Raw genomic sequence first — 14,049 nt, 5'->3', positions numbered from 1 at the left:
TGTTCCTCTGAGGACTGTGTTCTGGGTGCTCATTAAGTCATGCCTTGTCAGGGCCCAGATGTGGGCAGTGATGTTTTGATAAGAAAGCGTAGCTATTTTTATGGAAGGGGAACTGGGGAAACTGCTGAGAGATCTCCGCGAGTGTTCTGTGAGGAGGGGTAGAGCTTCTAGCCCATCACCCCTCCATTCCACTTCCTCCTTCTCCTTGTCGCCTTTACCTGAAATTTCCAAGGGGGCCACTAAAGCTGGTTCAATGTTTGGACTTACATAGTTCGAGATTTTTTGAATAATCTCTCCAGGTCCCTGGAGGCTCCAATTCAGTGGTTTTCAGGCTTTGCTTACAAGCTCTAGGGTCCCAAGGAGCTGCTTTGGGGACAGGGGGTGGGGGGCAGGGGGCAGGGGCAGGCACATCATGAGCTCAAGCCGCCATGGCTGCCCTGGCCAGAGTGGCTCTGCTCTTACTGCATAAATTTTATGTGTTGGAGTTTCATCTAGAAATGGGAGACAGGAGGACTATGTTGCCACAAAAGTTGGGAAAGTACTTGTATTGGACACTTCGGCCTTGCTGTTGGGCCAGAAACATCCCGAACAGGACTCCTTCTGGAGGCTGAATCCTGGGGCTGACAGGTATTTTAGGGAACTTGGCTCCTCTCTCTTGACAGAGACCGGGCAGCCGCTCCCCTCAGAGCCGTTTGCCAGCCTGAGTGTGCTTGGTTTTTCCTTTTGTTGTGTGGGGTGTTCTGGCCTTCCAGCCCTGCAAGGGCAAAATCAAATTCCCCCTTTTTTTTGATATATATATATATATTTTTTTTCCTTTATTGGAGTTCGATTTGCCAACATACAGTGTAACACCCAGTGCTCATCCTGTCAAGTGCCCCCCTCATTCCCTTCTGTCTTGATCCAAATGACTCTTGCGTCAGAGGAAGTCCTGGGCTAGGCTTGCAGGCCATAGGTGAGGAGGCTTTCTCACAGACCTCCTGGCTGATGCATCTTCTTTGTGTCTTTCAGTCGGCAGAGTTCTTCGAGATGCTGGAGAAAATGCAGGTGAGCATCCCTGTGGTGGGGGAGCTGAGCCGAGGGTGGGGGGCCTGCTGCAGGGAACTTGGGCAGAGCTTGGGAGCCCTGGGGGGAGGGGCAGAGAAGAGAAGACTCAGCCTGACTCCTAGGCCATTCCATATTGCGTGGCACTGAGGACTTTGGGAAGGTCCTGGCCTGAAGAAGGGGAGAAGACAGAAAGCAGAACCCCTCCAGCAGAGCAGATGTGTGGAGGGCTTGAAAGGGTCCATTGTTCCTGCAGTGGGCTGGAAAGAAAGTCTGGAAAAGGAAGCCCTTTCCTAGAGGAGGTCATCTTGTGTCTGGGAGACAGAGCTGAGGGAGGGGTCAAACCCTGCACCTGACACTCACTTGCATGAGTCCCTTCCCTTTTCTGAGCCTCTGGCTCCTGTTTTCTATCCTTTCACAGCACTATTTTCACCTCCCTCCAACACCAAATGTGTGGTTGTTTTTCCCCTACTGAGCGATTCTGTGATACCAGCTGGGTGTCCTACAGTTCAGCTCCATTCTGACACTCTTTACCCAGAGACAGTGTCACATCCTGCATTGCAAGGGCTCTGCCCCATGAGACTGCCTGCGACCCACTTAGGATGCCAGGCACAAGTGTGCTGTCACCTGTGCTTCTAACCAAGCTATAGATTGGAAGTTCCCAGGACCCCCTGCTCAGGTTCCATTACTTTGCTAGAGGGGCTCACAGAACTCAGAACAGTTTACTTACTAGATTATCAGTTTATTATGAGGGATATAATTCAGAAACAGACAAATGGGAGAATTGCAGGGGGCAAGGTATGTGGGAAGGTGGGGAAGAGCTTCCACGTCCTCTGGATGCATCACTCCCCCAGCACTGCCATGTACTCACCAACCTGGAAGCTCTCTGAAGCCATCATTTGTTTTGTTTTAACTGAGCCGAGATTGATTAAATGATTGTCCTTTGGAGATTTACCCTCCAGCCCTCTCCCTCCCAGAACCCTCTAATAGTGGTTGGTTCCCCTGGCATCCAGCTCCATCCTTAGGAGTGTCCCCAGAGTCATCTCATTAACAAACTTATGAATAACTTTATGGCTTTCACTTTTATGGCTCTAGAGCTGCTTTAGGAACCAAGGACAAAAGACGAAGTGTTATAACAAAAGATGCTCCAAAATGCTCCTGTTGCTCTCATTACTTAGGAAGTTCAACACGTTTTAGAAGTTCTGTGCCAAGAATGGGGTAAAACCCCCAATATTTATTTATTTATTTATTTATTTATTTATTTATTTATTTATAGATTTTATTTGTTTATTCATGAGAGACACAGAGAGAGGCAGAGACACAGGCAGAGGGAGAAGCAGGCCATGCAGGGAGCCTGATGTGGGACTCAATCCTGGGCCCCCAGGATCACACCCTGGGCCGAAGGCGGCGCTAAACTGCTGAGCCACCAGGGCTGCCCCCCAATATTTATTATTACGAGTTATGCCACAGCCCGCATAAATAATAATGAAAATACCTACTTACATAGTTGTTTGGATGAAATGAGATAATATATGTAAATACTTGCTAGGCACTGCCGAAAATCAGTGTTCAGAATGGATTTGGGGGGGCCTTTCTCATTGCTCTTCACCAAGGGGCCAGGGCTTACAGGTAAGAACTGCTGCTCTGGGGAATATGAGGAGTCCAGAAGGCTTAACTGATACAGGTGGAAAGGATGGAAGGAAGATGCTGACAATAGCACATGTACTTTTTTTTTAAAGATTTTATTTGTTTATTTAGAGAGTGCTAGTGGAGGAGGTGGGAGGTGCAGAGGGAAAGGGAGAGGGAGAGAGAGAATCCCAAGCAGACTCTGCACTAAGTGTGGAGCCCAATGTGGAGCCCAATGCAGGGCTTAATCCCACCACCCTGAGATCATGAGTTGGATGCCTAACTGATATGTGCCCCAACAGCACATGTATTTTCAGCACTTTTCTCAGCTCAGACATTAAGGAGTATTAGCTCATTTCTTTCTGGTAACGCCCACCGGAAGCAGCTATATTATCATCATTGTCCCCTCTTTATAGGTGAGAAAACTGAGGTACAGAGATCTTACTTAAAGCACTTATGTCATGTCCTTTATACCCTAAGTAGATGCTGCTGACTTGTCAAGGAAGGAAGATTCTGTGGTCATGGTCTGGAAACTCTAGGGGAAAAGCAGATAGGGTGCCCCTGCAGTCCTGAGATGCAGGTGGGGCTGCTGAGGTGCTTGCAGGGAAGCCAGGTCTCCTGAACTCTCAAGGAACAAGTTATTAAGATTCTCCTCTGTGCCCAGCAGTATGGGGACTGCAGAGTATGATATTTAGGGAACTTAGTCAAGTTGTGGAAACAGGATTGGCTTGCACTTTGACAGTGAGCAGTGAGAGATAGTGTGTAATTATGTGCTCAACTGCCTGGGGTAGAGCTCCATTTCTCACCCCGAGCTCATGAAATCCCACCTCTTAGGGAAGCTGATAGGGGATATGTGGCTCACCCTGCCTTCTCTTCATTTGCTCCCACAATCCACCGGTCCCTCACCCCCAGCTAGAGACCCCTGCTTCCCCCACAAAGGGCTCTCTGAGTGCAGAATTCAGCCTCACTTAATTGGCCTCCTGTCTGTCATTTCTGTTTCCAGACTGCTGGACTTCTCAACTAGATTGGGACCCTCTTGAGGGCAGGGGTCTGGTTTTTACGCTCCCTCTGTGTGTTTGAGGCAGCAGCTGTCCAAGGGTCTACCTATTCCATCTCAGTTGAGATGGTCAGGGGCTGGAATCAAACTTCTCAGGCTTTAGGTCCCTGTTGTGTGCCATGCCAGGCCCCAGCCTCCAAGAGGCCTGCAGTTTCCAGCTCCTCTGATTATACAAACCTCACATATGGGTCAATAGTGGGAGCGAAGCAGGTGGCATGGTATGGCCAGATCCTGTCCCGGGGTGTGGGTGCCACCCCTTCTCAGGCTTTGGCTGCGGACACTGAGTCTCAGAGCCGTCCAGTGCCCAGTGTACTCTTTGAGCTGTGGAGACCTGAACCTCAGATCCAGGGTTCCTGACCCCGCACCTGAGTGTGGAGGAACTGGAAGAAGGGCACAATCCCTGTGAAGCAATGTGGACTGAGTACACAAGCACTGGGCCCATTTGGTCCTGGGTTCAAAATTTTACCCCTGATACTGCCTAGATGGGTGTCCTTGGTCCAGTCGCTCTGCCTCTTTGAGTCTCCATTTCTTCATGGTAGGGAAGAGAGGGGATAACGATCATGCCTTTTGCAAAGGCAGGCACACAGAGGGGAGAGGGCCCAGAGCTAGGTGGAGGCTCTGTCCTCAGGGAGAGGAGGGGAGAGAAGGGGAGGAGGTTACTTTCCTGCCCAGGGGCTGTTCCCAGGCAGGGGTGACTAATGCAGGACAAACAAAACAAACTCCTGACATCACCCCCCTCCCCACCCGCCCAGTTTGCTTCCCTGGACAAGGGTCTACAGGGCCACCCAGGTGGTTTTCTTCCTGTGTGGGGAGAGGAGCACCTGTCCAGTGGGAGGGGTCCTCCCACGCCCTCCTGAGCAGTGCTGTGGGGTGACTCAGCCCCAAGAAGTCCAGAGAAGCTGGAGTCTAAATCCAGCCAGTGAGCAGGAGCTGTGGACTCAGGGCTGTGGGATATGATCGTGCACTTGAATGGACAGCCTGGCTTCAGTTCTGGCCCTGCTACTCTAGCTGTGCTCCTTGTGCCTCAGTTTCCTTTGGTATAATGGTGCTGAGGGTTTCCTAGGAGACCACAGTGGGAGGGTGCTGAGGAAGCTTAAATCCTCATGTGTTGTGTTATGTTAATGATAGCATGGTCTTATCTCCCAGTTGTCCTACCATCTCCTACGACTATTTAGTTATTTATTCAATCATGTGCTCCCTTCTTGAAAAAACCCAGTCCAGTCAGATCTTGACCATAGGACCATGGGACAAGGAACTGCTTCCCAGAAGTGAATGAGCCCCAAACCCCCAGCCTGTCACCTGTGGGTCTGTGCCCCAAGGAGGGAAGGGAGCTCTGGGGCACCAGGTCCACAGTATTGGGTTTGACACCATTCAGGTGTTCCCATCCTTGCCCCTTACCTACTGGTTCTTGGGGCCTGGCAGAGAGATTTCGGTGTCAGGTTGGTAATACTTCTTGGTAATAATGACCTATGGCAAAACTAGCCCCTCTTTCAAAGGCTTAACATATCATCAGCATTTAACCTTTACCAGGATAGTAGCTGCTATTACTGTTCCCCTTTTGCAGATGGGAACAGTGAGCCACAGAGGTTTTGTGACTTGCCCAAGGTCCTAAGTGGCAGTGTGGAGATTTGAGCCCTGGGGATCTGGCTCAAGTCTGTGCTCTTGTCTGCCTGTCCTCTTGCCTTACTTGGAGCTGAGGACCGAGTGTGACAAGGTGTGTGATGTGTAAGGACCCGGCACCCATTAGCTGTTGCTGTTCTTACCAACCCTATGAAGGCAGGTGCTTGAGAATCCCAAGGGAACCCTCCATTTGGCCTCTATTTTATGACCTTTTCTTTTCCACGAATCCTCTTTTCCTTGTTTCCGCAGGGAATCAAGCTTGAAGAGCAAAAGCCAGGACCCCAGAAGAACAAGGTGGGGTGTGTGGGTGAGGTGCAGCCCAGTGGGCCCGACGGGGGGGACGGCCGGTGTGCTGGGGTCTGCTGTCTTCGATCTACCCTTCACCAGGAGCTACTTAAGTGGATGTGCCTGTGTTGACTGGTACCCGGTGGGCAGTAAGAGGGCCCTGGCTTGATGCCTTAGGGCAGCCTGAGTGTGGGCTGGGGTGGAAGCCTCGGGTGAGACCTAAGGCTCCTGGCTTGGTCTAGCTCTTCTGTATCTGCTTCTGCAAATGAACCGCACACAGCATTTAGAGGAATTAGGCTCTGGGCTCCAGTGATCCTCAGCTCTCCGCTTCAGTTTCCTTTCCCAAGGCCCAGGGGTATAGCTCATTACTTGGAGGTCAGTCAGCTCCCTTGCCTGAAGGCCCGACTGGGTGGGATCAGGGGTCGTCTTCCTGTTACAGCTTCCCAAGGGGTGAAGCTAATGCCGTTAAAGGCCTGAAGTTCAGAGCCTTTGTACCACGAGCCAGGTTTGTGTTCTTGTTCTGTCAGTTTGAGGAAGCACTGAAGGGAAGCCAGATTCCAGAGCTGCCTCTCTGCTGTTCTTCATCTGATGTCCTTCTCTTTGATGCCCTCAAAGCTCGGGTGCAGCCTGCCAGGCCCCCCAGCCTCCCCGACCTGGGAGAGGGGAATGGAAGCAACCATCACACCTCATGGGTGCTGCCGGGCCTAATGGTAGTCTTGTCTGGTTTGTCTTGCAGGACGACTATATCCCGTATCCGAGCATTGATGAGGTAGGAGCCCCCTGACCATACCGCAGTCTGCTCTGGGTCTCATGTCTGGGGTGGGGCTGGAGGAGCTGATATGTTGATGGCCCCTGCTCTATACCACGTGGGGAGAACTGCAGGCCTGGGATTTTTTTTTTTTACCATTGTGGCCTCAGTTTTGCCATGTTTAGACTGGGGTGCTGATCAAAGCCTTGCAATTCTGGTTGCTCCAGGGTTGGTGAAGCTGGAAGATGTTGTTGGACTTAAGTTTATGTTATGGTATTTGGCCTCAAATACAGCAGTCTCCACCTTGGAGCAGTTCAGAGGTGGGGGATACCACCACTGGCACCCCTACCTTCCCCTTTCCCTGTAGAGCCAGGGCTGGCCGCACTGCAAGACCTTCTCTGCCTCTAGGTTGTGGAGAAAGGAGGCCCGTATCCCCTGATTGTCCTGCCTCAGTTTGGGGGCTATTGGATTGAGGACCCGGAGAACGTGGGGACGCCGACCTCCCTTGGTAGCAGCATCTGTGAGGAAGAAGAAGAAGACAGCCTCAGCCCCAGCACATTTGGCTATAAGCTCGAGTGCAAGAGTGAAGCCAGGGCCTACCGCAGGCACTTCCTAGGGAAGGTGAGGCTGAGGGTCCAGCATGAAAGCAGCTATGGGCCGGACAGAGACACGCACCTGCCTCGGCTTCCTCCAGCACCCCGTCTCCATTTCTTCTCCTTCCCGGACCTGCCCCCTCCCTAGGGCTTGCTGTCCTGGGTGGGGAAGTCTACTAGCTCTGCTTCTGGGGGAGTTGTGGAAGTCAGGAAGGCTTGGTGTGATGGGTCCTTGGGGGCACCACCCCTAGCAGATGTTCTCGGAGGTAATAGGATGGGTATTGTTGGGAGTGAAGGTGGGTAAAGGAGAAAAATATGTTCTAACACCTTGGAAGTCTTTGTCTCCATCTAAGTAGTCAAATCTCTCCTGTCCTCACACCAGCAGGTCCCCAGGGCACTTGTACCAGATGATGTGCTATGAGCCTCTGATTGCTTAAAAGTGACAAAGTTACATTTCTTTAAATATATTCTGTTCTTCAGACTTGCCTGGTTTGGAAGTTGCAAGGGTAGGTTCCAGAAGTCTCTAGCCTAAGGCAGTTTGCACAGTCTCATAGGGAGGAACTGCATTAGAACCTCCCCCCTCCCATCCTAACTTGTTCAAACGCAAATTCCAGCCCCCCCCCCCCCCCCCCCGCCCCATACGGCTGGGTCTGGGTGGGGGCTCCTGAGCCTGAGAGAGACCATACCTCCCCCTGGGTGGGGGAATCAAGGGGCCTTCTAGCTTTATTTCCTCACATAGTGTGAATCAGCAAGGGCTGTCCCCAGGGAGCAAGGAGCTAGATGTGGGGGCTCTTTGGGGGAGAACTTGAACCTCAGCATTCAAGGTAGGCTTGAATGTTGGATCTGTCACTAGTTGTGTAACCCTGGGCAGTTTACTTAATCTCCCTGGACATCAGTTCACTTACCTGTGAAATGGGGGTGATGATGTCATCTCCTCCATAAAATTGTGTAAAGAGTGAAGGAGTCTGTGTGTTAAGTGTTAGTCCATTGCCTGGCACATCCCAGTGACTGGGCCATTGGAGTCTATTCCTGTGATCTTGCTCTTTCCCCTCCTCCTCCTACATCCTCCTTCTCATCATCAACAGTAGCTACAGCAGTAGTAGCATCCTTATCTTTCCTCCTCCTTTATGTGGGGCTTCTTGCTCCTGGGGAAGGAAGTGATTTGCGGGGGAGCAAATGATTTGGAAGGTCCCCTCCTCCCTGTTAATACTTGATTTCTGTTTCTAGGATCACCTAAACTTTTACTGTACTGGCAGCAGTTTGGGGAACTTGCTGCTGTCCATCAAGTGTGAGGAGGCAGAGGGCATGGAGTACCTTCGGATCATTCTCAGGTAGGGCTGCACAGTTGGAGGCCACACCTCTACTGGCCCCAGAAATACCAGTCTGACCAGTCTGGTCTGTGTGTGCTGGGGGCGGGGGCGGGGCCCAGGTGCGGGCAGACTGGCTGGAATCCTGAGGCTAAGTTCTAGTTGCCAGGCCAAGAGACCAGGTATTTATGTCAGCTGGTGGATTGTAGGAGTCAGAGTGGTATCCTAGTCTCAAGGTCACCAAGGCCATACTCCCACCTACCTTTCTGTCCTGTGAGGACTGTGACTCTGAAGAATTTGGGAAGAACAACTAGAGATGGCTTATTCTGCTGAGCTACAACTCCATATTGTCCTGGGAGAAGGTTTGCCAGAACACTGTCTGTGTTGTACATTCAGTTGGGAAGATAGATCCCAAAGCATCTGCGTGCATGCTGGATTCCCTGAGATGGAAAGGTGGTCACAACAAGAGCACTGATATGCAGCTAAGCCAGGGAACCTCTTTCTCCTCAAGGGCAGGAGTTGGAACTGGTTTCTGTTTTGTTCGACTAACATGTTTTGTAAAACCTCCCTTTTACCAGGAAGTGTAATAGGTGCCGGGGATGCAATGATGACTGAGTGGTGATCTGTTTTCTAAAGGCTTATGGTCTAGTAGGAAGAAAAAAGCAGAGGATTTTCGTATATGTCACAGGTATTGTTTTAGTGATATGTACAGGATGCTGTGGGAGCACAGAGAGTCTGTGTCTTATTTATCTGTGTCCCTGATGGGTTGGTGGAGAAGCCTGGAAGGCTAAGAGTTAGTGCTTAGCAGAGTGCTATGAACCTGTCAGGCTCCCAGTTTATAGTTGTTGAATCTAACTGGAAGTCCTTGATTGTATTTAGAAAAAAGTAATAACATAATTTTCTCTGCCCAAATATTGAGATAAATACAGGAGGAAGCAGCGGCACATAGCTGTTCTATGGGAGAAGGTGGGTGTGTGTGTATGGGTGGTAGAAGGAAGTTGTCAGCACCCATCCAATCTTGGTTTTTTATTAAGAAAGGAAGCACTTTTTTTTTTTTTTTTTTTTTACTGAGGTTCACTTGGCTAGAAATCATATTTGCAAGGCAAGGAGAAGTTAACTAAATTGCTAGAACAAATTTTTTGAGAGAGTGATCTGTGGATTCCCAACTCCAAATAGGATTTTGAGCGAGGTGTATCTCTGTAAAGAAAATTATTTCCTTTCGTAGTAAAAATCAGACTTAGATTGGGTAGGATTTCTGTGTAAGATGACAGTTGAACACGAGGATCTAACTCCCTTTTTCCAATAGTATATCCTATCTGAAATGCTGCTTTAGAACTGCAGACTGGAGAAAGGTGTCAGGAACACAACACACACTTTGAACATTTTTAAAAATCATCTGCAGGGCAGTTAGGACTATAATGTAGATGATACTGAGAATTGAAATCTAGCTCACCTTCTTTAGACAGCAGCGTAGCAAGGGAATATATGAAATTGGAGATTCTGGGGGAGTCCTGTACTCTTTAGAAGTGAGTGGGAGCCCTGGAATAGTCAGGAGTCTTTCCATATGGAACCACTTTTTTTGTTTTGGGTTGACAGCATTTGAAATCAATCCTCTGGGGAGTCCAAGGGCAAGCCCAAATCTGGCTCTCCTAAATCGAAACCCAGTGAGTGGGGTGGCAGGGAGAAGCTCTATACCAGCTAGGAAGTTGGACAATCACATCCTGTACTTAGGGTGATGACCAGGCCAAATTGAAAACCGGACGTAAGAAAATTGGCTCCACAGCTTTAGAAGCTTTACCAGACACAAAGAAGAAATTATGCAGAGGTGAAACTCCCCTGCTGGCAGTGAATCCTATCACAGCATCTTCCTTGTTCCCTGTAGGCTTCTGGATTATTTAACTGATGTCTTAAAACAACCAACTCTCCAGCTTAAAATCTGAGAAGAATATTCTGACAGCCTCTGTGTGTGCTATGAGAGTAGCCAAGAGGAGAGTCTGTCCACTACTGCATAATGAATAACAGGCCCAAGTAGATTTCTTCTTTTCAAGTTTGAATATAAAGAAGTAGGGGGGAAAAACCCCTCACAGGTCAGTGAAAGAAAAGATTCTGCATCTAAAAAAATATTACCCTTAGCATTTAGAAGGTAGGGAAATGACTACATTTTAGAAAGGATTTACTACAGAAAGCCAAGTAGAATTTAGATTATCTATTAACTGTGTATTTTCAGCAAACTTGCAGAAAAAAAAATTTGAAAGAAAAAACAAAAGATAAAATAGGACAACAGAATGAGATGAAAAAGTTGCTAATTAAGGAAGGAATATAAAAAAACTAAAAATGAACAAAAATAATTTTAAATGGTATTAGAAGCAGTAAAGAGCAGAGTCTACTTTATGGAAAACCCAGTTTGTAATATTGAGAGCAAGCTTAAGAGGTTTTCACATAATTCAAAGGAAAACACAACAACTCTAAAATGATGAGCAAAATTATAATGAATATGAGGATAGTGAGGAGGAATTAAACATGAGGATAATTAATGTTTTTAAGCTGATTGAAGATACAACTCTGCGGATCAAAATGACTCACCCAATAGCAGATAAAATCAGTGAAAGGAAACTAATTGCTGGACATAGTTTGATGAAAATGTAGTACTCTACAGACATAAAATCACTGGTAGCATGAAAATATTCCAAAATAAAGGAAGATAAAGAAAACATGAAAGTATAGGAAAAGATAGGAAGTAAAGAAATATAAATAAGTAGATGTGTAAGTACGTGTGATGTTAAAACTATAAATGAGTTAAGTTCCACTATTAAATAACAAAGATTCTCAGTTTGAGTCATCCCTCCAACTCCCCACCACTCAATTAATGTATCTATATTTTATTGAGGAAAGTAACTCAGTATATTTAAAAAGAAACGTGTTGAGAAATAGTTATAGCAATCAAATACAGAAAGGTAGCACAGTTGGCAGTATTAATATGGAAAAGTAGAATTTGAGGCAAAAAAAAGCAAAAATGTGACAGAAAGGACTATTGTCTATTCATAAACGATAAAGCTTTGTTCAGACAGGGCTTAATATGTGCCAGACTTTGTCCAGAGGTGGGGCTAATGTAAGGAATAAGGTCAGCTCTTGTTACTTGGCTACAGAAAACATTCAGTATATATTAGGTATTCTTATTCCTGTTCTCATTCTCACTCATCTTCTTATGGACATGGGTTATTTTAGGCAGTGACGGAGATCCAAAGATAGATGGTATGGGAGAACTGGAAGAAGTTTCTAAGAGCTTGAATCTGGAGTGTGTGTCTGCATGTGTATATGTGTGAGGGTAGGGTTGAGAGGTCATGCTGGAGAGGTAAGGAAAAGCTAAATCATGTAGGGACTGTGTCCAGGAATTTGGATTTTCTTCTGTGAGCCAGAGGAGAGCTCCTGAAAGGGGAATATCATGATATGATTTGCACTGTAGAATGATGACTGGCTAGAGAAAGGAGAATGTCTTGGAGGGAAGGCAAGGCCAGAAGCAGGAAGATGAGTGATAGGCTACTGTGATGGGTCAGCTGTTATCATGTGATTAGGCCACCAGGCTGCATAAGGTGAATCCTGCCCCCAGAACTGTGCAAACCAACAACCTTGATGGGAGCTGCACCAAGGTGCCTTACACTGAGGATAGAGAAAAATGGATGGAAAGTTCCAAAACATTAAGAAGGACAGCTGAAAACATTAAGAAATGAGAACTGGTTTTACTGATGATGAAATGCAAATAATGGTACTCTTTCAAAATGACTCAAGTATATTTAACATCTGAAGAAGACAAAGAATGAATATCATCTATAAAAGGGATAACAAATTATGATACAGTGAATGAATGGAAATGAATCAAGAATGGATATACATGGGTACAAAATGAAAGAAATTGGAATTACTGGAAATAAAACAGTGGAAGTAGGGGATCCCTGGGTGGCGCAGTGGTTTGGCGCCTGCCTTTGGCCCAGGGTGCGATCCTGGAGACCCGGGATCGAATCCCACGTCGGGCTCCCTGCATGGAGCCTGCTTCTCCCTCTGCCTGTGTCTCTGCCTCTCTCTCTCTCTCTGTGACTATCGTGAATAAATAAATAAAATCTTTAAAAAAAAAAAAAAAAAAAAAATAAAACAGTGGAAGTAAAGAAACCTCAACAACAGGATAAAATCTAGTCTAATATAATCTGTTCAGAATCAAAGCATGAATCTGTGCATAGAAGATAGTCTCAAAGAATTCATCCAGAGCATGGCACAGATGTAGTGACGAAATACATGAAAAAAAAGGAAAATGTGTGGATAACAGACTAATAGGTCCCAGTATTTGTCTTAGAGTTTTAGAGGAAAGAGGAGAGAGGCCAGTGGAGAAGAGCTAGCCAAAGAAACAATGGCTGAGAATATTTCAGAACTGAAGAAAGCACACACTGTGGTGCTGAGGCATGATTTTAAAACAAAACAATACTACTGGACACATTGAAGTGAAGCATTAGAACACCAAAGAGAAAGAGAGCGTTTTAAAGCTGCCTAAGGATAAAGTCACTCATCTATTCAGTGATGTCAACCAGGCTGAGAACAGATTTCTTATTAGCCACAAGAAAAAAGGACAGTATCTTTAAAATGTTGGAGGAAATAAAGAAAGAAGGAAAGAATCCGTTAACCTAAAATTCTATATCCAGAGAAGCTATCTACAAAGACAATAATAAAACTCTTTTCAGACAAAAAAAATGATGAGTGTACTACTCATAGACTCTCCCTGAAAGAATTACTAAAGGATGTACTTCAGCCAGAAGAAAAGAGAAATTAAAAGAAAAGATGCAATTAAAAAGTGGCAAGGGGTACTTGAGTGGTGCAGTCAATTGAGCCTCCAACTCTTGGTTTTGGCTCAGGTCATGATGTCAGGGTTGTGGGATCAAGTCCTGCGTTGGGCTCTGCACTCAGTGTAGAATCTGTTTGGGAATTCTCTTTCCCTCTCTCTCTGCTCCTCCTGCTCATGCTTGTGCTTTTTCTCTCAAAATAAATGAATCTTAAAAAAAAAAAAATAAAGTGGCAAGAAATAGGCAAATTATTTTGACAAATTACTGATGGGGGAATAAAGAAATAATTTTTGTGTGTTCAAAAAGAGGCTTGACCTAAACAGAAGTAGAAAGGACAGAAGAGATTACTAAGTTACTGTTTCCTTTTCCCTCCTCAGCAGAGACATAGCAAGTAAGTTTAGAGTTTGTTGGAAAAATGTATACGTATGTGTATTGGAAGTTATTAGACCTGCAATCTATAGCTCAAACTAGCAGAGAGATAAAGAGAATTGCAATTTTTATTTTTATTAAGTTAAAGATAGGAAAGGAATTTTAAAAAGGAAAGAAAGCACGGGGTATATTAAAACACAAAATAATAGAAATAATTTCAAATACATTAGTAACCACAATAAATATAAATATAAGTTGTCATATGAATATACCAGACAATCAGATTGGGCTAAAAATATAGCTATATTCTTTTTTTTCCCTCTTTGCCATTCTTTTGTAAAATTAAGTTTGTTTTAATTCCAGTATTATTAACATTCAGTGTTATGTTAGTTTCAAGTGTATAATATAGTGAGTCAGCAATTCTGTACATTACTCAGTGCTCATTACGACAAGTGCCCTACTTAATACCCATCACCTGTTTCCCCCCACCCACCCACTCAACTCCTCTGTGGTCACCATGAGTTTGTTCTCTAGAGTTGAGTGTATGTTTCTTGGTTTATCTCACTCTTTTTTTTCC

The 14,049-nt window shown here is 46.2% G+C and overlaps 1 protein-coding gene across 9 annotated transcripts in view; it reads left to right on the top strand.

Moving 5' to 3' along the window:
- RAP1GAP2 (RAP1 GTPase activating protein 2) overlaps positions 1 to 14,049 on the top strand; it is a 222,238-nt gene that overhangs the window by 163,215 nt on the left and 44,974 nt on the right. For all 9 annotated transcript variants that reach the window (XR_012008512.1, XM_072778999.1, XM_072779000.1 and 6 more), the window contains 5 exons: positions 1,009 to 1,044; positions 5,594 to 5,638; positions 6,366 to 6,398; positions 6,786 to 6,998; positions 8,198 to 8,301. Coding sequence is in view for 8 of the 9 variants with exons in the window: in XM_072778999.1 (XP_072635100.1) it covers positions 1,009 to 1,044; positions 5,594 to 5,638; positions 6,366 to 6,398; positions 6,786 to 6,998; positions 8,198 to 8,301 (431 nt within the window). In the remaining variant the exon portion in view is untranslated. The remainder of the gene's footprint in view (positions 1 to 1,008; positions 1,045 to 5,593; positions 5,639 to 6,365; positions 6,399 to 6,785; positions 6,999 to 8,197; positions 8,302 to 14,049) is intronic.

The sequence above is a fragment of the Canis lupus genome, chromosome 16 (genome assembly GCF_048164855.1).
Source record: "Canis lupus baileyi chromosome 16, mCanLup2.hap1, whole genome shotgun sequence".
NCBI lineage: Eukaryota > Metazoa > Chordata > Mammalia > Carnivora > Canidae > Canis > Canis lupus.
Note: the sequence above shows the minus strand (reverse complement) of the source record. Positions and strands in the feature narration are given on the sequence as shown.